Source organism: Eptesicus fuscus, chromosome 9 (genome assembly GCF_027574615.1).
Source record: "Eptesicus fuscus isolate TK198812 chromosome 9, DD_ASM_mEF_20220401, whole genome shotgun sequence".
NCBI classification, from domain to species: Eukaryota; Metazoa; Chordata; class Mammalia; order Chiroptera; family Vespertilionidae; genus Eptesicus; species Eptesicus fuscus.
In genome coordinates, this window is record NC_072481.1 from 37302043 (window position 1) to 37329985 (window position 27943).

General features: G+C 40.8%; 1 protein-coding gene across 1 annotated transcript; it reads left to right on the plus strand.

Annotated features, from left to right (window-relative positions):
* Positions 1 to 219: 219 nt before the first annotated feature.
* Positions 220 to 27921, plus strand: ATPAF1 (ATP synthase mitochondrial F1 complex assembly factor 1). Its single transcript, XM_008139350.3, has 9 exons — positions 220 to 598; positions 3830 to 3938; positions 7365 to 7415; positions 8184 to 8246; positions 11523 to 11573; positions 12699 to 12746; positions 16420 to 16515; positions 18463 to 18570; positions 25109 to 27921. The coding sequence occupies exons 1-9, from the start codon at positions 270 to 272 to the stop codon at positions 25301 to 25303; spliced, it is 1050 nt and encodes a 349-aa protein (XP_008137572.2). The 5' UTR covers positions 220 to 269; the 3' UTR covers positions 25304 to 27921.
* The last annotated feature ends 22 nt before the right edge of the window (positions 27922 to 27943 follow it).

The window sequence follows — 27943 nt, forward strand, 5'->3', positions numbered from 1 at the left end:
GGGAGCAAGCTCGGCGAGGACCAGCAGACCCGAGCGACTTTCCAGAGGAGACTTGGAGAGCAGAGGCTGCTGGTACCCACCCGGCGGGCGTGAATCGGGGCGGGCTCCAAGGAGGAGGCGGGCAGTGGAAGGACGTGCAGAGCCCGCGGACCGGCGGGGCATTGAGACCCTAACTCCCGCCCCGCCCCCTCCGCCCGGCCCGGCTCCCGGAACCTTGAGCGCGCGGAACCTCGAGGCCGGAGCGCCGGCGCAGCGGACCCGGAGCGCCAATGGAGCGGGCGCGCGGCCCGCGGGACGAGGCCGGCGCGCCTGAGGACACCGAGGAGGAGGTGGGGGCAGCGATGGCTGCCGTGGTGGCGGCGGCGGGAGGCGCGGGTCCGGCAGTCCTGCAGGTGGCGGGCCTCTATCGGGGCCTGTGCGCGGTGCGCAGCCGCGCCCTGGGCCTGGGGCTCGTGTCACCCGCGCAGCTGCGCGTGTTCCCCGTGCGCTGCGCCTCTCGCCAGCCGGCGGGGGGCGACGACGGCGGCAGGGTCGGGGCCGAGCTCGAGGCCAACCCTTTCTACGACCGTTACCGCGACAAGATCCAGCAGCTGCGCAGGTGCGGGCTCCCGCGGGCGGGCGGCGGGCAGGGAGGAGGGGCGGCGACGGGCCCGCGGTTCCGGTGTCTGACGCTTGGAGTGCTCACCATAGCCCTGCGAGGTGGGCACTACCACTGTCCGCACTCAGAGGAAGTATCAGAGAGGCAAGATCACTGCCTCGTGTCACACAGCTAGTGTTAGAGCTGAGAGTCTCCGCAAAGCCCTGGCTTTTTCTCCGTGGCCTGCCTTTGTGCTTTAGTTCTCAAAGACTCTTAACAGCCTTTCCTAAGCAGGCAGCTCCAAGACACCTGTCCTTAAAGAAATGGGAAAATGGAGCCTTCCTGAGAAGGGACTTGACTTGCTCGAGGTCACATACTGACTCAGCTGAGGCCTGGTAGTAGTGTCCCAGTTGGATCATCCATTGAACCCTCTCATTAAGGTGAGAAAGCGGAGTATCAGAGAGAGTAAGAGACCTGCCCAAGAACACAGAGCTGGTTGGCTTTCATCTGCTTCCAGATGAAAGGACATGGGGGTTAGAGGAACTTTGGGTGGGTGTGTGGGGGCCATGGTAGGGTCTGAAGAGTTCAAGTGGAAGAGCTAAAAGAGATCAAAGGTGAAAATTAAAGGGGCTTAGGAGAGAATTTGGCAGGATGGGCAGACAGTTGTCTTATGGAAGGAAACCCAAGACCAAATACTGTAACTTCTTTGAGTTTGGTCTCATCTCTCATTCCACGACCTTAATTTAATCCCCCATCATCTTCACCTGGACTCTCGCTGTCATCCTTTAGCTAGTCTTCCCCACTCGTCTTGGACCCCTCCATCCCAGTCTATCTCATTGCTACTATGGTGACTTTTCTTCTCTTTTTGAAAGAATGATGGAATAAATGAATGACTATTTTTGCTCTTCTTTCAACATCATTCAAATATACTCACATATTTGTCTTCTTAAAAACCTTTTCTTGGCCTGCATTTCCCTTCAGCCTTTTCTCATTGATCTCTTTCACAAACAGGCAGGTCAGGAGAGTTGTCTACTCATACTCTGAATATTTCACAACTAGTCTTCATTCTTACCCATGAACAAATGAATGACTGGCTTACTCTCCTCCACTAGATCATTCCCATCGACATTTACATTCTGCTATGTGAACTTGCCGCTGACCTCTGGATAATGTCCATATTCCTTCGAGTTCCTCACAAGGCTCTTATGCTGTGAGCCTTGTCTCCCTAGCTTTATTACCAAAACCCCCTTTGAGCACTGTGGGTTAACACAAAGGAATACAGGAATGGGATTGGGGGCGGATATTCCAGGTAAGGGGGGCAGCAGCAAAGGTACAGGGGCATTTGGGAATGTTTGAGTAAAATTGCATCATATAACTACTATACTTAGTTACTTGTCTGTCCCTCTCACTAGATAGAAGCTTCTTGAGGTGGGGACTCTTTCTTAATTATTTTTGTATCCATAGATCCCAGAAAAGTAAACAGCAAGCAAGGGATAACAAAGTTTGTTGAATGAATGAAAAAGGGTAAGTTCTAGAAGCAGCTGAGAGACCCAGTCAGGGAGGTGGGAGGGGAAGCTGTGTGGATACAAAAAGGAAAAGACCATGAGGTTGAGGTAGATGAAAAGGGAGATGAAAACAGGGCCAAAATAGGGTCAGTAAAACCTGGTCCAAGTTAAGGGAAGAGGTAAAATAGAGCCTGGCCTTAGGACCCAGGACCAAACATGTAGGAGGATATCATGAGATATTTTAAAGGGATTTACAGTCCTGATTGGTTCGTGCTGAGTCATACTCACAAAAACCTGGGCTAGTAGAGTACCAGCCACAGGTGTGATGAGAGCCAACAGCAGGACAAGGCTGTGTGCCCCGTTGACTCCAGTCCAGCCCAGAATCCGGGTTTTACATCACACTCTGCATGGGTGAATTGGGAGGATCTGATCTAGCTCTAGGCCCACTATATCTAGAGTGTGGACAGACTGGAGAGCAGGTCCACAGTGAGGAAAGATTCACAAGTCACATATAAGAAAAGGGGTCTCAAAAAACTGAAGAAATTTTACCTAGAAAAGATAAATTTAAAGGGCGACATAATAGTGATTTTCATTCATATAAAAGGAATTAGACATTTTCTCTTATTCCTGAGGATGAAAGATAACAGATAAATTTAGGCTCAGAACATTTTAATAATGACGTCCAAGGCAGGAGTACACAGACTCACTGCCTAAGCCACCCCTCACTGTCTATCCACTCACCATGGGAGGCCCAGGTGTGGCCTCCCTGGTTCTGGTACTTGTGGCCCTGGCCGGCAGTTGCCACACCCCACTGGGCAGGACCTCTGGAGCCACTCTTTACCCAGGAGCTGGCCTACTACAGAGGGAAACATACACTCAGGTCATGGCAGTGAGGGGAGTGGTGTTTGATATCACCTCTGGAAAGGAGTTTTATGGAAGAGACCCCCCTACAGTGCCTTGACCAGCCAGGATTCCACCAGAGAGGTGAATAAGACATGCTTGGATCTTATAGATATCATCCGTGACACTACAGGTCTCATGGCTGAGGAGCTGGAGTATTCACCAAAGTGTACAGAACCAAATATCATATCATTAGCTACACAGCCTGAAGAATTATTAACAAGGATGACAGCCCCAACCTGGACTTCAGGCCTGAAGACCAGCCCCATTTTGACATAAAGGAAAAATTCTGACGTTCCATCTGCAGGAGCAAGTTTTTTTGGAAAGAGGGTCAGGGAGATACTCAGGTGCTAAATCTGCAAAATAGGTTGGCCAAAGCCTCTGAATCACCTGCATCTGAAGAAACAGATGTTTAACCTGAGGAGAAGATGCCCAAGAACTAGATGTGTTCAAGTAAAAGCCTGACACCTGGTAGGAATGTTTTTAGATTTCTGCCTAAGGAAGTGACCCAGCAAGATGACCTCAAAAGTCCCCTTCCCATCTTGAGAATTTGAATTCCAAGTACCCAAAGTGTAAGTACCTGAGGGGCCAAGCTCTCTGTCACCCTGGGAAATATTCTGCAGGAGAAAAAGGTTACACCGGCCTCTTGAGGATTAACAATAGTTGAATAACTAGACAACTTTGTCCACTTTTTGATTTGTAGGCGTGTGCTCAGGTCTAACTAACTGAAGGCAAATCCTTCAGCCTCTGAATACCTGTGTCCCCTCTCTGTAGAAATGGAACGTGTTGCTTGTCCTTTCCAAATCTGAAAAGGCCCCGGTGGTTTAACTGGTTTACCTTTGATCAGGTCTGACCCAGCGGCTTTTGAGTCTCGACTAGAGAAGCGCAGTGAGTTTCGGAAGCAACCCGTGGGGCACTCCAGGCAAGGTGATTTTATCAAATGCGTGGAACAGAAGGTAAGACCTGTCCCTTTTTGGATTATGGCTCACCAGTGCTCTCCACCCTCAACCCCAGCCTGTATCCTGAAATTGAGCTCATTAATGGGTCAGCTGGATGAACGGAACAGAGCCTCTCTCTACTCAGCTCAGTCTCCATCCATAAATGGTACCCTACTCTTTCTGGCACATCACTGTGGTCACGGAGCTATAGAGGGATGGGAACAGTAGTCTCTGCTCCCAGTGATGCAGTCGAGTGATCCAAGTAAGGCGCACCTGACAGTGGGCTGTAGAGAGCAGGTGGCAAAAAAGTGCCTAATAGCTATTATTATCCCTAAATAAGAATCAACGCTGGGGGAAAGCATGTTGAAAGCTGTGTATAGGAAAGTCTAATGCAGTGCTTTTCAAACTTTTTGACCATGACCCGCAGAAAGAAATATATTTTATACTGTAATTCAGTACACAAATAAGTATATGATTGTAACCGAAACAAAATTTTTTTAAAACAATGCTTTCGCTACATGCAATGTGCTCTTATTTATTTTATCTTTTTAAAACTTTGGCCACTAAGTTGATTTCAACCTATGGTTTGAAAAATACTTACCTAGGATGATGCACAAAACTAGCTGAAGTGGGAGAAGCCAAAACCAGGGAGAATGTATAGTAGTCTAGGTGTGGGCTGTGTGGTCTGAAATAAGGTAGTTACAGTGGGAAATTGGGATTTGACATTGTATTTTGAAATGAGAGATGTTTCTTTTACTTGGAGAATAACTTTTTTTTGCTTTGGGTATCCTAAGTTTTATGAGAATCCACCCATTCTTTTAATAAGTGATTAATTAGAATCAGAGCAGTAGTCAGTGGGTTAATCATTGTATGGTTGGGGAATAAATTCAACCTTCTATGACAAACATAATTTACAGCTTTATGTGAACAAACAACTCTACTACAAATATTTTAACAAATGTAATTTACCATTATAAACTTATAGTGCCAATAATAGTTCTTTACTATATTATCAACTTTCAATATTATATGGGAAAGCTCTTTGCCCCTTTTTGTAGACAGATTTAGAAATTTAACTTTATGACAAGATGGAGAATAAGATTTCATTATATTATGGCAACTCTTAGGTAAATATTTACTTACAGTCTTTCTTATCTAGTTACTCAGAGGAAGGCTGATTAATGGCTAATCACTCCCATTTCTAAAGCCTCGTCTTTTCTTTGAGTCATTGGTTTCTGTCACATGAGACCCAACTTCCTCTTTTGCAATAATTTTTTATAAAAAATTTTCCCTTTTCTACGCTGAAATAAAATGTAGACAATATAATCCACCTACACACATAGTTTCAGAGGGGAAAATATCAATATAGTGCCTTAACTATAAAATAAAGGAAAGTATTTTTAAATAAAATTCATATTTTAATATGTGAGTTCTTGGGCACAACTGTGACCTAATGCAGTCATCAGATGCTTTCACCTATATGTGAAATCACTGTGAATAGCAAAAGCTGACTGGTGCAGGGGGATTGTGTTGGTAATTATAAAAACTCCCAAACCATGAGCAGTGTTGTAATCAGTGACCCTCATGGATTCCACAATATAGTCTTCTCTCAAGTTACATAGTAATTGCGCTTCTGAAAAATTTAGTGTTTATTAAAGCCATGCTTTAAAAAAAAATAGAGAAAGAAAAGGAAAGAAAACGGATTTCAGGCCGAGGTAATAGAAGGAAGGAAGGAAGGAAAAGAAGGAAGGCGAAAAGGAGCAGGGTGGGGAAGGAGGAGAGGGAGGGAGGGAGGGAGGGAGGGAGGAAGGAAGGAAGGAAGGAAGGAAGGAAGGAAGGAAGGAAGGAAGGAAGGAAGGAAGGAAGGAAGGAAACAGAGTTAGATTTCAGGCCCAGGTCATTATAAAAAAGGTGTTTCACTTACAAGGATGTCTAGCTAGACATTGAGAAGTTGTCCAGGATGAGGGAAAGTGTTTCATTATGTAGAACTCATCTGTAAAATTGCAGCTCATTTAGCATCCCTGTCCCTCCATAAATGATCCAGTCAATTATTGTGCTAAAAAAGTTGTCTCCACAGATTTCAAAAGCATCCGTAGGGGAGTAGTAATGTACTCGTTTAAATTTCTTATTAAGTGCTCTTAATTCTTGGGCACATAGTTTCAATTATAATTTTAATTACTTTATTTCACTGGTTTTCAAGTTCACATTTTTTTCACATTGTAACATCTTTGAAATTGCCTTAAAATTGATAATGAAATATAAGTATAGTGTTATTGTTTAATTGGCATCATTTTCTAATACATAAAATAATGGTGCTTCTTAAAATCTGTGGTGTCCTTGATTAGATAAAATGCAGTAAGTTTAAATTTTTTATTTCTGTAAGTAAAAATGGAAATGAATGAATTGGAGGGACATTGTGGAAAAAGAATACACCAGGCTTAGTCATTGAAAAGTGAAGGCAGTTGTGCAAATGGAGGGTTTTGTTTCTTTTGTTTTCACAATACACCTAAAGGTGAGTGGTAAGAAAATGAAATCACTTCTCTTTGGTATGTTTACATATGAAGGAAAGACTGCATTAGAACGCTGTCAGTGTATAGGGTCTGACCAAAAAGACCAGGGTGTATCCAAATAGGTTTTCCTATACCAGTCTTTTGTCTAATTTGTGGGTATGAGTTCTATGGGCATAATTTATGAAAGGTTTGGATATATTAAAGCACAGAGTAATGAAAGGCAGGGTTTTATGTAGAAAGTGTTTTTCACCTTCAAATCCCAGGTGTAGCTTTTACTCCTTCCCTCTGAAAGGCTTGATCTTGAACTGAGAAACTGAATGAGATGACTCACTCAGAACAACCCATGCCCACTATCAGAAACAATCAAAATAGGATTTCCTGACTGTGGCCTTTATCAGAGATAGTGGATTAAGAGAGAAAATAATCACCTTCAGTTGTTTTTGGCCTTTTTTGAGGGGAAGTCTAATTTGATGGAAGGAATATTAAGACTGAATACTAAAAAGACTTTACAGTCTGCTGAGGGTTTCTGCCATCAGAAGTGCTGTCACAGATAAGAAACAGCCTTGGAAAATAGATCTTTCCATTCCTTACCTCCTCTGTGGCTCACTGTGGAACAGATCAGAGCGCAGAACACAGAAAACCCAAGCAGCCCTCAATCTGGGAAGGAGCCCTTTATATCCATAGAATATAAGGCTATAGAATGCACTCTCAGTACTAGTAAATGCTGTATCTCATCTCTATCTCAGAAGCTATGTCAAAAATAAAGTTCTCACAAACAACTCTTAAGAACAGTATGTACACTTACTATATGGAGTGGAGAGAGGTGAGTTCTTAGGTACAAAATTACTAAATGAGATATTGGGTACCTCACTACCTCGGTGGTCTTTTTCTTCTGAGTGAAGTATAGGTTCATGTCTTGTCTATTATATTTCAGGCAAACACTTTGGGGAAACAGCCTATGAGCAGAGGATTCACTAAGGACAAGGTAGGTTTCTAGTTGAATACCCAGTTTTGAACATGTAACATCTATAATAATAAAAGTGTAATATGCTAATTGGACCGGACAGCCAAACAACCTTCCGGACGTCCTTCTGGATGACCTTCCGGACAAAGTGGGGCTGCGAGGGTCGAGGCAAGCCACCGCAGCTGTGAGGGCCAAGCCCCTTGCACGAATTTCGTGCATCAGGCCTCTAGTCTATAATAAGAGACTGCAAATATGAACATGTTTACTGTGGTTCAGTGATTTTGTGATTTACCAACTGTGGTGATGAGAAATATTCTATGAATTTTTGTGTCCTTGATGTGACACCTAGCATAGTGTGGATCCTGGGGATGTTAGAGGAAATATAGTGATACCCTTTTTTTCCATAGGAATTTGTTTTTAAAAATCAAATAAAAACATGTTTACTCTGTCATTTAACTTGCAAATAAGGAGCAACTCCTGGCAGAATGGCAGTTAAATTAAAGATAACCAAACTTTCTCCTCTTAACCATTTGCAAAGTGCTGCAGTGCTCATTGTGAGGGTGAAGGATTTAGGAAAGTACCTGTACCCCCCAAGAATAGAACTGCAAAAACCTGCCCGGGCTTGGAGGCTCACTTCTTTGCGAATAGGAGTTTTCTTACACTCTTCTCTACTTATTGAGGATCTGATGCACTGCACTGACATGTTGCTTCCCACAAAGCTTACAGATAAAGTTAAGCTGCTTTGTTTTTTAAATTGTGGTGTTAATTTCCTTTTATTTTCCCTTTCAGACTCTCAGTTCAATCTTTAACATTGAGATGGTGAAAGACAAAACTGCAGAAGAAATAAAGCAGGTATTGAAAGAAAATGGGTGGATGTACTTTATGAAAATGTGTGCTCTGTGAACCAAATCTGAAAGGAGAAAGGATCATAGATTTTCTGACACCTCTTTCTAGCCAAAAGGAAAAGTGGCCATGGATAGAAAAGTGATGAATTACATGAAAAATAGTGGCATAAGAAAACTTATCTTTCTTGGTCTCACTTCTGCATATCTAATCAACTCACATTTCCCCTTTCCTCTTCATTCCTGTTGTCCACATATTATTTAAAATCGTTGCTGCTCTATACCTGGATTACTGTACTACCTTTCTAAATAGGTTTTCCTGCTCTTATTTCTCCCACTCCCCCTATCATATCCTCACCAGTTGAATCCTCTTAAAGTTCTGCTCTGGAGAAGCATAATGTATTGATTAAGAACAAAGACTCTAGAACCAAGCTGCCTATTTTAAATCCTAGCTCTGCCCACTTACTAGCTGAATGACTTGGATAAGTTAGTTAACCCCTTGGAGCCTTAGTTTCCCTATCTGTAAAGTGGAGATAATAATAGTACTTACCTTATAGAGTTATTTGGGAAATTAAATGAGTTAATATTTGTAAAGCACTTCAAACAGTTCCTGGCACGAAGTAAATGATATATTTGTGTTTTTATTTTTAATATATTTTTTAATATATTGTCATTGATTTCAGAGAGGAAGGGAAAGGGAGAGAGTGATAGAAACATCAATGATGGTAAAGAATCACTGATCGGCTGCCTTCTGCATGCCCCACACTGGAGATTGAGCCCCCAACCCACGCATGTGCCCTGATTGGGAATCGAACCATGACCTTCTGGTTCAGAGCTCTACGCTTGACCACTGAGCCACACCAGCTGGGCCTTCAAAGCACTCTTGATCTGTCCTGCCTCTGGTTATTTCACTACTATTTAAATGTTCATGTCTATGATTCTTTTCTCTAATCCTATATAATAAGAGGTAATGTGCAAATTGACCGTTACTCCAACACACAAGATGGCCGCCCCATGTGCACACAAGATGGCCAGCAGGGGAGGGCAGTTGTGGGCAATCAGGCCAGCAGGGGAGGGCAGTTGTGGGGGACCAGGCCTGCAGGGGAGGGCAGTTGGGGGTGACCAGGCCTGCAGGGGAGGACAGTTAGGGGCAATCAGGCTGGCAGGAGAGCTGTTAGGCGTCAATCAGGCTGGCAGGCAGAAGTGGTTAGGGGCAATCAGGCAGGCAGGCAGGCAGGCAGGCAAGCAGTTGGGAGCCAGCAGTCCTGGAATGTGAGAGGGATGTCTGACTGCCCACCGGGATCGGGCCTAAACGGGAATCGGACATCCCTTGAGGGGTCCCAGATTGGAGAGGGTGCAGGCTGGGCTGAGGGACACCCCGCCACCCCCGTGCACAAATTTTATGCACCAGGCTTCTATTTAGATTATAGTATACTATTTATTGGCATTCCTTATAGTTCCATGAGTTGTGTTTTAGGTATATTGAGAGAATCAAAATAATAAAAACAGTATATGTGTCAGATATTGTTCATGCTTCATATGCACTATTTCATTAACTACTTTGTAAAGTAGGTGCTATAATTCCAAATTTACACTGAGGAAACTGTAGCTGAATGAGATTAAGTAACTTAGTAAGTGGTAGAGCTAGAGTTATTTGGGGAATTGAACATGAGACTCAAACCCATGTCCGTTTCACTCTGCATCATATTCCTTTATGGGAAGTTGTGCCAATTGCTATGGTTTCTTTTGGGTGCTACATCATTCATTTTCAGCAAACATTTATTGAATACCTATTAATGTCAGTCTCTGTGCCAGACACAGAAATAAATGAGAGAATCCCCTACTCTCAGGGAGTTTTAACCTTGTGGAAGGATAGACACAAAAATAAGGACAGCACAGGATTTTAACCTCTGTTAATAGAGGCTTATGCAAAGTCTCAAGGAGACCTCAAACTGCCTTTGGGAAGAAGTGCCAATGGAAAGTAGACACCAACCATGTCCTTTAGTGGGGAGAGAAGCCAGGCCCGAGACTCCTGATCATATGACAAATATCATTTTTAGACCTATAATTTTAGACCTACAAATTTGTGTTTGTTAAAATAATTTTGAGTGACCAAAGTCAACTATGTTAGGAAGTATCTATCAATCTCATGTATTTCAGTGTTGATTCATAAACCACTAATATAAATTAAATACAAATAAGCAGGATATACTATCCTTAAAATGAGAAGACAGTATTCTGACATGAAAAATAAAAGCAAAGCAACCTTAGGCTGCACTGATAGAGTGATTTACCCAAATTTTAGGAAGTAACAGTCCTGCTGTGCTCTGTGTTGGCTAGGTCACACTTTGATTAGTATCTTCAGTTGGGCCCCCCATTTTAATGGGAATGTTAACAAAGCAGCGCAGCTTTAAAGGAGGGTGGTCCATTCTTCAACACCAGTTCAGATGTCACCTTGGCTGTGATGTCTTCCCCTGCTTCTATGCCTTTGCTAATGTTATCATTCTCTGCTTGGAATGTTCTCTTATCTTCTTCCCTACCTCTTTGTCTTCCCAGACTCCCTGTTCACCTGGCTAACTCCTGATCATTTTTCAAGATACATCTCAAGTGTCCTCTCCTCTGGCACTCATTCCCTAACTTGGGTTAAGGGCTCTTTGTTGCCCTCAGAGCACTTTGGCTCTGGTTTGCATTGTAATTCTGTTTGCTACGCACAAACCTAAATTATTTCAGCTCATCTTCACAACAGTCCTGTGAGGGTGATACTATTGTGTTTTACTGACGGTTATATAGATATTATTTTGTTATTTTTCAGTAACTTGCCTAAAGTAGCATAGCTAGCAAATGATTGGAGCTGGGATTTGTATCCAGGCCTGCCTGACTCTAGACTCTGGGTTCTGAGTGACTAATGTCCTACTCTCTAAGAAGGCCCACAATTGGCTAGGGAGTTTGGGTTTGGGGAAGGAAGAGAGAAGATAGGAAAAGGAAGAAAAAAAAAAGAGCTTGTCTATTATATACAAGGCACGTCTTGAGAGAAATGATTAACAAGGTCATAGACTCCATTTCTCTGACAGGAATTTGTTATTAAGAGTTACAGTTTAATTATCTAGAAGAGTAGATGGTATTAAATCTTTTTGTAATCATGTACTAGTAATAAAAGAATTACTTTGGGTTTTCCTCTCTGTTATCAAATTGTATGTTACTGTGAGTAATGAAAGCTGTCATTATTCCTTGGTGCAGGTTGAAAAGATTACCCACATGTCACAGACATACTCTCTTTTTTGTACAGATTTGGCAGCAGTATTTTGCAGCAAAAGATACAGTCTACGCAGTTATTCCTGTAAGTAGTTTGGATGGGGAAAATGAAAGTGTTATAGCATGAAGGTCAGGTCTCTAACCTTAGCAGGCAGTTGCCTTTACTTTTCCTATGTTTATTGCCTCTTGAGAACTTACGCTTATAGCTCTGAGGGTTTTTATTATGCCCTGAGTACCAAAGATTGGAAGCTCCATATGGTATATTTATAGCTCTTGTTTTCCCATATTCTGGTTTAGAAATGTCTCTTTGAGTCAAGTCTCTGACAAGGGAGCGTGGTGTAAGTTCATGTTGCTGAGCAATTTCCAAGTCTTTTATTTCTTTCTAGTGTTTCCCAAGCTATTGGAATTTAACACAAGGCCTCTAGCATAGGTTTCTTCCTTTCTTGTTTATAAGTGACCTATACATGAGCTGCCTTGGAGCCTCTTCCTAATCTTTTTCTGACATTTCCCCTTACCAAGTGGCATTTTCTTGTGGGGTGTTTTGTTTCTTTCCTTCTTAAAATGCTGTCATGGAGATAGATACTCACTGCTTGACCATTAAGCAGCATTTGATGTACTGGGGTATCCGTTAGTTCTTTAATTGTTCTTCTTCCCGGAAGAGGAAATAGCCTAGGGTAAGTTTATATCAAGCAGTATACACCAAGCTTACATGTGTAATTATAAGATTAAGGAGAAAAACTTATAAATGGAAAAATAAAGCCAGGCCTTTTGGTTGTAAGAGTATTGTTATTTTTTTTCTAACTCTTATACATGTATACCCTTCCCCTTCAAAAGTTCAAAAGCCAAGGGATCTGTACTTCTATGATATTTAGATCTCTGATACTGGCTCACTGTTTGGGACTTTTTAAGCCTTCCCTCAGACAGACTTAGTGACCTGATGTCTCAGACACTTAGCAGAGTGCCCTGGAGAGTTTGGAGCATTTAGAGTATACACTGTTCACAGCACGTTCTGATACTGACCAGCAAAGAATACATCTGGTTTTTCCTTTCTGTCATAGAGGCATTTGTAAATGATGAAACTTAGATTGTTTTAGTTGTATTTTAGTTTTGGAGTTCAGTCTTGGTGAATTTAAGTGTCATTGTAGCTTTTTATGGGGTTTTTGTGTGTTTGTTTGTTTGTTTGTGACTTTTAGTCCTTTCTAACCTACAGGAAGAGAAGTTTGATTTGATCTGGAACCGGGCTCAGTCCTGTCCAACAGTAAGTTTCTGAATTGCTTATCAATGCTGCAAATAAGGATGTTTTCTAACCGCTCTCTTCATGCTCCATGCTATTTCATGTTATAGTTCTGTTTACTTAACAAAGATGCTTATATGTTGATTGTACTGTTTAGCCTTATGAAATCATGTGAGTTTGGCACAGTCTCCGGCTTTTTCTGAGCCCTTTCTGATCTGGTTCTTAATCAACAGTATAAGTAAATGTTGGATATAGAACCTGAGACCATAATATTTTCAACTTCCCTTAAGTGTCTGTTTTACTATCAATTTTCTTTTCAGTTTTGGCTATGCTATCCTGATTAGATGTGCCTAAAAGGAATTCTGAGATTGTTGCTGTAGTAATGAACTACCAGAAGACCTAAGGGAAGGGAATAGGTGAGGTGGGCCAGCTGACTTGGTATTGATAATCATTTCTAGGATTCTAAAAAAAATTTTCCAACCATTGCCAAGAGAAAATTTAAAAACCTCGAAGTAAATGGAGAGCTATATCATATTCATGGACTGGATGACTCCATATTATTGTCATTTCTCCACAAATTGATCTCTAGAATATAATCCCAATCAAAATCCCAATAGGCCTTTCTTTTAAAGAAGTTGACAAGCTGATTTAAAAAATTTATTTGGATATCCAAAGGACATAGAATAACAAAGCAATTTTGAAACAGAACAAAGTTAGAGGACTTACATTATCTTATTAAGACTTATTATAAGCTGTAGTAATGAACACAGTATGATATTGGCATAAAAATAGACCTATAGATCAATGGAACAGAGTAGAGAATCCAGAAATAGACCAACATATATGTGGTCACTTGTTTTTCAGCAAAGGGACCATGGTAATTTAATGGGGGAAAGGATAATCTTACTCTTACCTCACCCCATATTCAATAATTAACTCAAAATAGATCATAGAATCTTAGTGATCTTGGGTTTAGCAAAGATTTCTTAAGTACATCACAAAAAGCACAAACTATTTAAAAAATTGATAAATTACATTTCATTAAAATTTTCAATTTTATACCCATGTTCATAGCAGCATTAGTTGTAATAGCCAAAAGGTGGAAGTAGCCCAAGTGTCCATTGATAGATGAGTGGATAAATAAAATGTGATGTGTGTGTACGTATAAAATAGAATATTATTCAGCTTTAAAAAAGGAAGGATATTCTGACACATGCTACAACATGGATGAACCTTGAAGATATTATGCTAAGTGAAATAAGCCAGTAACAAAAGGAAAAATATTATATGATTCCACATTTGTATGAGATACTTAGTGTAGTCAAATTTATAGACAGAAAGTAGAATGGCGGTTGCCAGGGACTGAGGTGAAAAGGGATAGGGAATTATTGTTTAATGAATATAGCGTTTCAGCTTGAGCAGATTAAGAAAGTTCTGGAGATTAATGGTAGTAATGGTTGCACAACATTGTGAATGTACTTAATGACACTGAATTGTACACTTAAAAATAGTTAAAATGGAAAAAGATAATTAAAATGATAACTTTTGTGTAATGTATATTTTACCACAATAAAAAATTAAAATTTTCTACTTCTCTAAAGATCTTGTTATCAAAATGAAAAGATAAGCCACAGACTGGGAGAAAATATTTGCAAGACATACATTGACAAATGACTGGTATCCAGAATATATTAAAAACTCTTACAACTTAATAAGAGGACAGGCCACCCAATTAACAAATGGGCAAATGATTCAGACAGTTGAGAAATGAAGTAGAATGGCAGATAAGCAGCTAAAAAAGTGCTCAACATCATTAGCCATAATGGGACTGCAAATTAAAGCCACAGTAAGATACCACTAATGTGACTAAAATTAAAAAGACTGACCATACCAAGTGTTGGTGAGGATATGGAACTCTCATGTATTCTTGATGAGAATGTAAAATGATACAAACACTGTGAAAACAGTGTGGCAGTTTCTATAAAAGGTAAACTTATACCTGCCAAACTACCCAGCCATTCTACTCCTAGGTATTTTCCCAAGAGAACTGAAAGCACATGTACATTCAATGGCTATACACAAATGTTCATAGTAGCTTTATTTGTAATGACAAAATACTGAAAATATCCAAATCTACCACAGTTGAAAGAATAAAAGAATTGTGATGTGTGTACATGTACACAATGGAATAATATTCAGGAATTAGAAGGAATGAAATATTGATATATACAACAACATAGATAATTATGGAGAGAAACCAAACCAAAAAGAAGTATAGATTGTATGAGTGATTGCTTAGGGAGTGTTGAAAAGATATGAATTACAAAGGGACTTTTTGGAGAAGATGTTCATTATGTTGTCCTAACAAGGGACCAGCTATTAGATAGGCATTGAGGTTATCTCATCTATACTAATAATAGAGGAATATGCAAATTGCCTGGGATGCCATCACAGTAACAGTAATGACTGAAGAGCAGGCTGCGTGGGGCAACCAGGCCGGCAGAGGGGTTAGTGAGGGACAACCAAACGACTGAATAGCAGGCTATGTGGGGCGACCAGGCCAGCAGGGGTGTTAGTGAGGGATGACCAAACAACTGAACAGCCGGCTGGATGCATGGGGTGACCAGGTCGGCGGGGTGGGGGTGGGGGGGCAATTGGGGCGACCAGGCTGACGGGGGGCAGTAAGGGGAGACCAGGCAGGCAGGCAGGTGAGCAGTTAGGAGCCAGTGACCCCGGATTGTGAGAGGGATGTCCCGGATTGGAGAGGGTGCAGGCTGGGCTGAGGGGACACCCCCCCCCCCCCTGCCCCCGGTGCATGAATTTCATGCACCGGGCCTCTAGTCTAATGATAAAGAAACAGCCTGAGTGGTTGACAGTACTAAGACAATTCCATGACTGATGCATATTGGATTGATTATGCTTTATGTTCAGGCATCATTCTCTCCTCCACCACTCATCCCTAATTCTAAACATCTCAAGCATAAAACTAATCATCTCTTGGTGTTTAGAACTGCAATATTAGCCTCAGATGATAAAGTATGAAGTGATTATAGTAAATGGAACAAAAATTAATTTAGCAGCATTAGGAAGTTTAGAAAGTGAAAAAGATCCAAATGTTCATCAATGGAAGAATAGATAAGTTGTGGTAAATTTCTATAGTAGAATTCCATACAACAGTGAAAATTAATGAATTAGAGTTATAGTTATCAACTTGGATAAATCTTAGAAATGAAAAAGCAAGTTGCAAAAGTATACACATAGTTTGATATGATTTATGTTCAAAACATGCAAACGATACTGTTCGTTGTTTATGGATATGCACATACACATTAAAAGTATTAAAACTTGATTTGGTAACTGCTTGTGCTGTTTTGTTTTTAAATATATGTCCATGATGAAGGATTCACTGCCTATTGAAAGGGAATGGCAGTCAGCAAATGCAGGATAGATGTTACTCAGCAGTGGGATTGGAATGAGTTATAGGGAGCTTCAGTTGGATATCTAATGCTTCTTTCTTGGGTGGGTTGGGAAGTGTATATACATACCTGTATGTTATATTATTATGTATGAATTTCATAATTTTAAAAAATGTTTTCAACCAAATATGGAATAAATGGAGTGAATGATACAGGTGGTTGGACATAGAGGGAATGATTTTATTTATTCATCTACCTCCTTGTGTATTTGTTTCCCACAGTTTCTATGTGCACTACCAAGAAGGGAAGGCTATGAGTTCTTTGTAGGACAGTGGTCAGGCACTGAACTCCACTTCACTGCACTTATAAATATTCAGGTAGGTGTCTTCTGCTCATCCGCTAGAGGAAAGAGGCCTACCCCTTTGTGGGATCCTGAGCCCTTGCTGAGGCTTGAGAACACAGAATATCTACAGACCCCCCAGCGGTATTTGCTGTGGCATTGATGAATTGTCATACTTGATATGTTGGACTAGCTTTCCAGGCCCTATTCAATACCTAGAAATTGGAAAAGACCCCAAAACATATTCTCTGACTACTTCGGGCTCTCTCCTGTGTCTTCCCCAGATCTCTAAAACATTTACTGCATGTGCCTCACTTAACAAACATGGGTAAGTTATAATGGTAGTCTTAAGGTAGGCTCCATGTCTTATTTAAGTTTTATTAATCAAGTCAGCACTTCCCAAGGTGCTATGTAGTAGTTTCCATTCCATAGATGTTTTTTGGTTTGCTTTCCTCCTCCTTTTTTTTAAAATTCCCAAATATTAGATTTAGTTTGATCCAAAGCATTTGAAGCTTTTTAAAGAAATATATATTTTTATTGATTTCAGAGAGGAAGGGAGAGGGAGAGAGAAATAGAAACATCAATGATGAGAATCATTGATTGGCTGCCTCCTGCACACCCCCACTAGGGATCAAGCCTACAACCCGGGCATGTGCCCCTACCAGGAATTGAATCATGACTTCCTGGTTCATAGGTCGATGCTCAACCACTGAGCAATACTAGCTGGGCTGAAGCTTTTAAAATAAGTCAGTATTTCATATTAGATCATAACTAAGATTGACATTCTATATTTAGAGGCCAAATCTGACAAAAACAAGCATGTATGATTTTGAAGTTGGGGTAAAGGGAGCGCAAAATAGAATGAGGGGGCAGCTTTCACTTTGTTATTTTTTAATTCTTCTAACAATCATTTATTGGGCACATACTGTAATAACCAACATTTAATATACTTACTATGTTATGTGCCATTATCATTTAGTCCTCACAATTATTCCATGAGATATTATTATTTCTATTTACTCACTGCTAGTAAGTGGTAGAGCTGGGTTTGACTGACTCCAGGTTAATTGACTCGATAGTCTATGAACTTATCCATTATGCTGTTGTGCTGGGAACTATGCTAGAACCTAGACACCTATGAGCCAAAGTCCCTGCCCTCATGAAGCTCATATTCAAGTATAAGAAAAAAATCCAGAAATAGAATTATAATCGAAATGACCAGTATAGTAGAAGTATATTCAAGAGAACTGAGAGGCTAAACTATTAAAAGTACCCTAGCAATACTTAGATATTGATAATTAAAAGGACTCTTGCTGGAATTTTAGAGAGGAAACCCAGAGATCTTTTTTGAATGTATAGTCCTCCAACACTATATGGGGGCTTTAGCTTTGAACCCAGCTTCTCTTCCTAGTCTGGATTAAGGTCTGGTTACTATCCTGTTCATTCTTCATGAAATTATGGTATTCTCATGCTTTTCTACCTACCTCCCACCCAGCTTTTATTTTAAAACTGCACATTGCAAATCTGGCCCATGTGCCAACTCTCCAGCTGTTTGCTACAGCTTAAAAGAGCTCAGTCTTCAGAGCCAGCCAAGGGGAGTAGATTTCAGCTGTGAAATGCACTAGTCCATAAAAGTGGCAATTACACAGGCATATTGCTTTCTTTAGAACTTTATTTGGTAGCTGCTTGTGCCATTTTGTTTTTAAATATATGGCCATGATGAAGGATTCACTGCCTACTGTAAACATTTTCTGGGAAAAGAGCCAAACATTTTTCAATTGAAGACACAAATAATGCTGTGCAAACTGTCACTTCACCGTGCCTTGGCAGGCCTAACCATCCCCCCCACACCAGTCCTCAGACTCACTAGACACCCAAGGGGCTGGTAAGAGCCAGAATTTCCTTCAGAGTCTCTCTTGCTCCGAAATTGCAGTTTTGTTGTGGTGGTACCTTATTGTGCCTTGATAAGTGTTCTTCCTTACAGACCCGAGGGGAAGCTGCAGCCAGCCAGCTGATTTTATATCACTACCCTGAACTTAAGGAAGAAAAGGGCATAGTACTGATGACAGCAGAAATGGATTCTACATTTCTGGTAAGAATCAATTGTACCTCTGTGGATTTACCTGGTAGCCCTGAAAGTAATATTCTTCAGCGAAATTCAGGAGAAGCAAAATTTGAGATACCTACATGTATTTGTTTCTTACTTTAAGTTGACAATAACAGGTCTTGCTCAATCTCTTCTAAGTTGAAGTTAGTACAGATCCTCAGTCACTTCTTCACAATTTTGAAGTCCAAACGCTCTGAACGCATTCTGCACCTTTCTAAAATTCTGATTTCAAAATACATCAGGCCCTAGGGTTGTTTTTTTCCCCCTTATTACATTTTTATTTATTTTTATTGTTTAAAGTATTACATATAGTAGTACATATATCTTATTTTTTTTCCCCCATTGACCTTCCCCCAGCCTCCCCTAACCCCTGTTGCATGCCCTCATCCCACCCCACACACACACCCCAGTGTCTTGTGTCCATTAGGCCCTAGGGGTTTTAGGTAAGAAACTGGACACATAAATGACTTCTTAAGAGTAGGGAAGAGTTCCAAGTCTAGAATAGTGCTCTATCTTTTATCTTCCACACTGTTCGCATACACAACATTCCTCATACATAGTGATTTCCCTTGCCTCTTTTCCATTCCCTGGATAGAGCATCAACCATATGCCCATAGGTAATGATATCCATTGTGTTTGTTCTCTCCATGTGTCTAGGAACAGGAGCAGTTTTATGATTACTGTACAGCCTGTTTGTCTAACCTTTGCTCATTTTAATCTCATTTATCTGGTGGCATTTAAGTTCAGGATTTCTTCAAGATACTGGCCACTGTCATGCCTCTTTTCCCTGAGATTTTTCATTGAACACCCACTTATTTTTTCCTTCTCTCTTACCAGCTGCATACAGGGAAGGAAGTGGTGTGAGTTCCTTGGCTAGTATTGGCACTTGGCTAGTATTTCAGCCAGTATTACAATAGCAGTGAGTCCCAAGTCTTGGGCACAGTTGGGACTCTACTTCCCTGTCTATTATCCCTGAAACTGTTCAGTCCCATTTTTCCTATTCTTACTTCCACCCACCACACTCAACTGGAAGGTACCTAAAACCCTATCCAGAAGAATGGAGTTGCCATTAACTGAGGTAAACAGGATTGTAGAAGCAAAAGGTTTGGAAGGAAGATCAGGAGCTCATTTGTGGGCACGTTAAATCTGAGATGCCTATTAGATTTCCAAGTAGTAGGCAGTTAGATATATGAGCCTGGAGTTCAGAGGAGAGCCCAGCGGAGATCAGGAAGCATCAACAAACATTATTTAAAAGGAACAAGTCAGTGACATAGGCAGAAAATTAAGATAATAGAATGTCCTGGAAGCTGAGATAACATGTTTCAAGAAACAGGGAGTGCTCAACTGGCCAAATCTCACTTTCTGGTAGGGAAAATGAGATGAGGACTGAGAATTTAGTACATTTCACAAAATGGAAGTCATGGGGTACCTTTATAAGGGACATTTCAAACGGAGCAGTAGGAAAAACACATAATTGGAGTGCATTGGAAAGAAATTAGAGTAAGCATAAACAAGTCTTTGAAAGGGTTTTCTGTGAGGGGAAGGAGAGAATGGGGCAATAGCTGGGGATGGGGGTGGGGAGAAGTGAGAGTGTTTTTTTGTAGTGTTTTAAATATGGGAGAAATAATACTTGTATGCTGATGGAAAGATCCAGTAGACAGGGAAATATTGGTAATGTGGAGAAAGAGGAGAGAAATGTTGAAGTGAGATTTTTGAGTGGGTAAGTCTGGGAATGAGGAAAATATAAAAACAGGAGAGAGGCCAGGATATAAGGACGCAGTTAAATGGATAGAGGTGGTAGTAGCCTGTAGAAATTCTCTCTAGTTTGCTTAGTGAAAGGAAAGGTCTGTCATTAGCTGGAAGTGAGGATGGAAGAATAGGTGTTGGACAATAGAGTGGAAAAGAGAAAGTCTGAAATTATTGTCCTGGACAGGAGTCAGCACACTGTAGCCTATGGGCCAAATCCAATCCACTGTCTGTTTTTAGAAGGCCCATAAGTTAAGAATGTTCTACATCTTTAAATGGTTGGTGGGGGGTAAGGAAGCCTAAAGAAGATGAATATTTTCTGACCTGTGAAAAGTATATGAAATTCAAATTTCAGTGTCTGTAAAAGAGTTTTATTGGAATACAATAAATAGCCATGGTTATCACTTACTAGTACCTATTATCTGTGGCTATTGTAGCTCTGCAACAAAGAATTGAGTAGTTGCAACAAAGACTGTAGAACCCATAGAGCCTAAAATAATAACTGTCAATCCCTTTACAGAACGTGTATGCCTACCTGTGGTCTAGGAAAATGGAAGAGAGAATAGCTGTGTGGTACAGGCACAGAAGAGAGGGCTGAGAGTTTCATTTAACTAGGGTTATTGTTTAGCCAGGTTGTATAATGAAGTAAAATAGGAGCCCAGAAGTTGAATGTAAAGGCAAAGGACTAATTATAATTGTTGACCATGGAATATAAACTGGATAAAGAGGGAAGTGAAAACAAGGGAGGTTAGAGACAGAACTGTGAGTCCTAGGGGAGTTAAAAGATTTTTGAAGTTGGGAGTGAGCTTAAAAGATAGGCAATAGTAGACCAAGTGTGTTGAGGTGCTTCAAATTGAGATTTGGAGGGGATATAGTTACCAATAATGACAAGGTTTAAGATTTGACCCGAGGAGTAAGTGACATAGAGATTGCACTTTATTTTCTGGTCTTTAGCGAAGCACAGCCTCTAATCATATTAAAAGTGCACTCGAGCTCTAACCGGTTTGGCTTAGTGGATAGAGCGTCGCCTGCGGATTGAAGGGTCCCAGGTTCGATTCCAGTCAGGGGCATGTACCTTGGTTGCGGGCACATCCCCAGTGGGAGGTGTGTAGGAGGCAGCTGATCGATGTTTCTCTCTCATTGATGTTTCTAACTCTCTATTTCTCTCTTTTCCTTTCTGTGAAAAATCAATAAAATATATATATTTTTAAAAAGTGCACTCGAGAGGTCAGAGGAGAGACCCTTCTACTTGGGCATTTTGACCACCTCATTTTGGTGGTCTCAAACTGATACACAGTTCCCACCATCATTAAAATTTGCCTCCTGGCCTTATAACATTCCAGAGCATACCAGACAATAAATAAAGGGTGGGGCAAAAGTAGGTTTACCGTTGTTCATATGGAAAATAATACAATAATTAATAAATAATAATACAAGAATAAATTGTTTCATGTACTCACAACTGTAAACCTACTTTTACTCCACTCTTCATTTGCCTTGCATAAGTCAACTTGACTGACTATCCAGTGTAGTATACAGTAAGTCCTCACTTTATGTCATTGATAGGTTCTTGGAACTGTGGCAAAAAGGCATAACAAAACCAACTTTACCATAGGCAACTTGATATACACAACAGTTAAGTTCCTACAGCATCTCTTCAGTGTTACAACAAAACAACATTGAATAAATGATGTTATTCGAGGAGCTACTGTACAGAACTAGACATGTTAGGAATTATTATAGAGGTGCATGATTCAGAGCTGGGAAACCAAGAAATGTACGATAGGTCCTCAGGTTACATCGGAGATCCGTTCCTATGGCGCGATGTAATGCGATTTTCGCCGTAAGTCGGAACCCACCACCTACATAAGCACCTACGTCACTCACATGGAGCACATACACAGCAGTAATGAAGTGAAACAGTAAAAAAAGTTTAAAAGAAAGATAACAATTCCTGACCTTTACTTGTGGTAAATAAATAATAAAAAACATAAAGCACATATGTACATATGTCGAAATGACAGAACTTTTTTTTTAATAAATAAATGGGAGATGGCGATGTAACCACGAAACGATGTAAGTCTAGTCCGACGTAACTCGAGGACTGCCTGTAATATAAATATATGATTACCTGCATACTCGCTCATGAGTTTGTACTTTAGGCATAGTATTTCCAAATACAGTAAAGCAGATAAATAGAAATACATGGAAACTAAAGGTTTCTTCTTAACTAATTAACTTTAATGCTGAAAATTTAGTAGAATATTAGAAAACCTTATCTGGTTCCATATGTCTATCAATAAAAGCTTTAATTGGAATGCAGTAAGTGCTAGGATAAAAACATGCACAGCATTCTGGGGGGTGGGGTTCCCTGACCCAGAAGGAGGAAAGTGACTTCCTAGAAATGACACCTGTGCTGAACCTTCAAAGATGAGCCAGAGTTTTGCCAGGTAAAGAAAGGTGGGAGGGAGAGAGGCATGTCCCACGCAGAGCAAATAACATAAGTAAATACTAGGAGGCATAAAATGACTTGCGGTATAACAAAGAATTTGGTATCACTGATATATAAAAAGGATTGGTGAGTTATGTTTAGAGGTTTGGCTTTATCCTGAAGACACAAAAGAATCATTGGAGGAGAGATAATGACCCCAAAAATATATAGGAAGTAAATTGATCATAGCTATGAAAATTAAGAGAAGGAGAAATCAGGTTTGTTAATATACCTCCTTATTGAGCAACACAGGGAGTTAATATGTTTATCTTCTTGGATCTTGGAAAGAGGAGGCTACTGCTTCATGTTGAGAATTAAGAAAACAAAAGGCAGGGGGTGAATAACCCTCGAGAGACAGATGCACATAGCTACCTGTCTCTTACCTCCCTACCCACCACACTAGTGGTCTTCAAACTAGTAGGAGGAATCCTGGATCCAAACAAAATCTTACTATGTAAACCCTAGGATAAAACAGCTGAAACAGAGGTGGAGGGACCTGAGGCACCTCTTCAGAGCCCTAGGATTCTACTGTTGGGACGGCACTATTCTAGAGTGAACACAGCTGAGATAACCCCTGCCTCCACCATCCTAAGCCAAAATAAAAATTGGTTGTCAGAGGCCCTACAGTTCAGGAGCTCTGAGAACAGTGATACCTGCCTTGGATTGTGGCATGCACTTGCTTTAGAAATGGTTTGCTCTTGAGGCATGTTTAAGTATAAAAAAAGGTAAAATGGATGAAGCAGAGTTAACAACCTTGATTGATTTTAATTATCTTCCCCCATAGTGTCAGGGTGAAGTGGAGGGAGGACCAGCCTGGGAGTCCAGAGGTCTGGTCCTGTCTCTGCCACTCTCTAGCCAGATGACCTTGGGCCTATCCCTGGACTTCATCTGCTTTGGTTTCCTGGCTTATTAAATGAGAACTGGGTGATCTCGGAGGCCCCTTCCAGCTCTGAAATTCCATTAATTTGAAATAGCCAGCATTTTGGAAAAAGGCTTTAGATTAAAGATCTAGTCTCAGAGATGAGTGCCTGCTTGTGAGAAATGACCTGAAAACCCACAGGAGGGAATGGAGACAAATCGGCCTAGGGTATTTATAAACCTGTCCTCATCATTCTATAGCTAGACATAGCACACTCCTGACAGTCAGTTTTACTGGGAATTTTCCATTATCCTTTGGCGTTCGGTTTGGCCATAGGAACACAATGATAATGAATAAGTGCCTCTGACTAGTTAGAACTGGAGATTGACTAGATAGGAACTCTTTTGTAAGGTTTCAAAAGTATAGCCTATGTCCTGACCCTACCTCTGTTACATAGAGTGGTCTGGCCACCATTTCCCTGCCTCTGAGCTTTCCCTGGGGCTTTGCTGGTGCCTTAGTTATTAGTTAGAAATTGCTGCATAGCAAATTACCCCAAACTTAGTGGCTTAAAACAAAAATTGGTTACCTCATAGTGTCTGTGGGTCAGGAATTCAAGAGCAGTATAGCTGGGAGGGTCCAGTTCAGTCTCGTGAAGTTGCTGTTAGGATGTTGGCCAGCACTACAGCCACCTGAAGGCTGATTGGGCTTGAGGATCTACCTCTGACCCCACTCTCGTGGCTCTTGGCAGAAGGCCTCGTTTCCCTGCCATATTGACTTCTCTGTAGGGCTTAAATGTCTTCATCACATGACAACTGGCTTTTCCAGAGCAAGTGATTCAGGAGAGAGCAAGTTAGAAACTATGTCTTTTGTGACTTAATATCAAAAGTCATTCTTCGTCATCCCACTGTAGTCTGCTTGTTAGAAGCAAGTCAGTAAATACAGTCCACACTCAAAGAAAGGGTTAGTCAAGAATTTAGTACTCACCAACTAGAGCTTGGAGCTGGGTAACTGTTGTTATTCTCCCCTCCTCCCCCGAAATATACTTAACAGTTATGAAGGAACTAAATGAAGAGGGAGATTTTGAGCATATGTATTAATTCATTCAAACATTCACCAGATATCACTATGTGCAGGGGTGTAAAACAAGCACACATACTTTGAGGAATTGATACTAGGGAAGATAGACAAAAAAAGAAAAGAAAAGAAAGGACAAATACAATGAATATGATAAATACGACAATAGAGGTAAGCATGGGGTAATTTGGGTACACAGAGAGGAGGCACCTAGCTAAGACTTGGGAGATCAGGGATTTGGGGAGGTTTCCTGAAGCAAAGACTCCTGAGTGAGGGCCCACTTGCCACAGGACTCAAACTCAGCTTTTCGGTCCTGGGAAGGCAGAGAGCTCACTATTCTTTTTACCTTCCAGAATGTTGCTGAAGCACAGTGCATTGCCAATCAAGTTCAGCTCTTCTATGCCACTGATCGGAAGGAGACCTACGGGTTAGTGGAGACCTTTAACTTCAGACCAAATGACTTCAAATATATGTCTGTCATCGCTGAATTGGAGCAGAGTGGACTTGGAGCGGAACTGAAATGTGTCCAGAACCAGGATAAGACTTAGAGCTGCAAGGGTTGGCTCCTTTACAGCGTCTGCTCAGCCTACACACCCCCTTGAACTCTCAGGAGCTCAGCATCTATAATGAAGTCTCTTAAGGAGTTGCCCTGTGTGCTTATGTAAGAAATACTAATGGAGGTGAGCCTTATTACTTGATAGTCAGGAACAGAGGTAGCCAAAATTCTGATAATTATCTCTCAGCACACTTGAGGTTTCCTTTTTAAGTGTTTCACTTCATTATCAGAGACAGCCAAAGATCAGCAGGATGGTTGACTTGATTTTAAACACAGTTAAAAGTGCATATGCATTCTGGACATTTTGGTGGTACAACTCTCAAATGAGCATAGTTCCTCATATTTCTAAACTTGTGACAAGATAGCTTGAAGACCTGCTATAGTTAGATGTGGGCTTTAGATACTCTTCCCATGTGCCAGTTAGCTTGCCAAAAGCATAACTCAAATATCCTGTTTAGACTCTAGAACAACCAGGTATTGCAATCAGGATTAAGACTTCATCTAGATGCTCCCAGAGTTGCTTTTAGTGTAGCTGGTTCGAAGCATCAGTAGATGTCAGGTATACTTAAAACACACAGGGACGGTGCCTGCATATTTTTAAACCATGGTTTGTGGCACCTCCTCTTCTAACTCTGTCTTTTAGAATCTGTGTATTTGGAGGGGGTGAATCAGTGCAATGTAAATAAATCAACTTTTTATAAGGAAAGAGCAATCTAGATTTGTATGTTTTTGTGTTGTTGTTCTTTAACAACTCTAAGCCATGCTACTATTATATGAAAAAGTGGGTGGAAGCAAATGTTCCCAGGTTGGGTGTGGAGAAAGTAGAGCAATAAAATAAACTCTGGCTTACAGTCTTTGTTATATTCAGCAGTGAAATCTAAGCTATGTGCTATCCATAGTGTCAGTGCTGTGAGCTGATTTGATCAAAATTCATCTTTGGGTTCAGTAGTTGCTTGAAACACTGAAAATGAGAAAGGAGCTCTCCAGCTCTGGAACGTCTCATGTGGTTTGTAGAGTCACTGTTGTGGCTCAAAGCTCAGTGATAGAGGAGGGTGGTAGTTACACACCAGTCTTCTGAACCTCAGTCCTTCCCCACCCCCACCTTCCCCCCCATTGTTGTCAGCTGCCTTTACTACGCCTTTCCTTTTCTTGCTCTGACATGATTCACTTTGCTGCTGCCCGAGATCTGGTGGTATGACACTGAACATGGTGAGTAGGAATGGAACCAGTAGTTACAGTTCCTGTGTATGTTTGTTTTCTTCATTACCGGTTGGGCCTGTCCCCAAGCTCTTTAAATGGGGTTGGACTTCCCATTATTTTTTGAGTTGAGTCTTTTTTTGTTATACCTCTGAGTCTGTATATAGAAAGAGACAGATAGTGTTTGTTTAACCTGGAAAAGCTGCTAGCTAGCCTTTCACAATTTCTCTAAAGATAGGGCTATTTCCTGATGCAAATTCTGGACCTATCTCTGGTCCTGACAGTTCATTTTTTGAGAAACTTGAATCTGGATGTTTTGAGTCCCCGGAATCTTTAGCATCAGTCAGAGTTGCTATTGTGGGTATCTGGTTATGTTTGCTTTTCCGTCCAGATGGACCCAGTTCCTAGCCATAGGACATTTTCATAGCAGGTGAGAAAATGATGGGAAAAGAAATAAGAACTGGCTGCTCATTTTATTGTTCCTCCCAGCTTTGCCCTAAGTCACAAGGAAGGTTGTATCCATGGACAGTTACACTGGAAAGATCAAAGCACCATCTGGCTGTTCCTTATATTTACCTAGGAAGATCTGGCAAAGAACTAAAACAACATTGTAACATCGGTCAGTAAATTTGTCTGCTGGTGCAACATGGTGTTATTGAAAGTGGACAGGCTTTAGAGTTAAATGAATCTGGATTCAGCTGTTGGTGTTGTAATTCATTAGCTCTATAATATTGAACAAATTATTTAAACTCTAAATCTGTTTATTCATCTGTAAAATGGGGATAATAATATCTACCTCATAGGATTATTATGAGAATTAATTTATAGACTACAGTAGAGCTTAATAAATGTCAACTCCCTTCCTCTTCTCTACCTCCCTGCCTGTCATTAAAGACCAACGCAAATTAACATTTCAGATGTGCAAATCATTCTTCATTCCAGTTGAACAAGCAAACCTTATCTCACATGTTCGCAAAATTTAAGTGGAAGTAGAATTATCTTGAGCACTTCAAAATGCAGATTCCCAAGTCCCAAACCTCAGCCTGCTGAATCATAATCTTTGTAGAAATTCCTGGGAATCTGCATTTTAATATGTGCTCCAGATGACTGAGATGATGGTAATTCACCAGCCACACTTTGAGAACCATTGCCTTATGAGTTCTTCACAAAAAAGGCCAGGTCTTCCTTTCCTATGGACATTATAGAATTGGATTCAATCTCCTGTCCTTTGCCTCCTATAGTGGTCCCCTGTGCCTATATCATATATATGTATTTATGTATCTTTTGCCCACACTAGACTGTGAGCTCCTTGAGGGCCAGGCTTTAATCTCCATTTCTAGTGTCAAGGATATGGCCTGGAACATATAAGATACTCAGTTGTTTGTTGAATAAATAAGTGATATGATTTTAGCCAAAACATTATCTTGTGTATGTC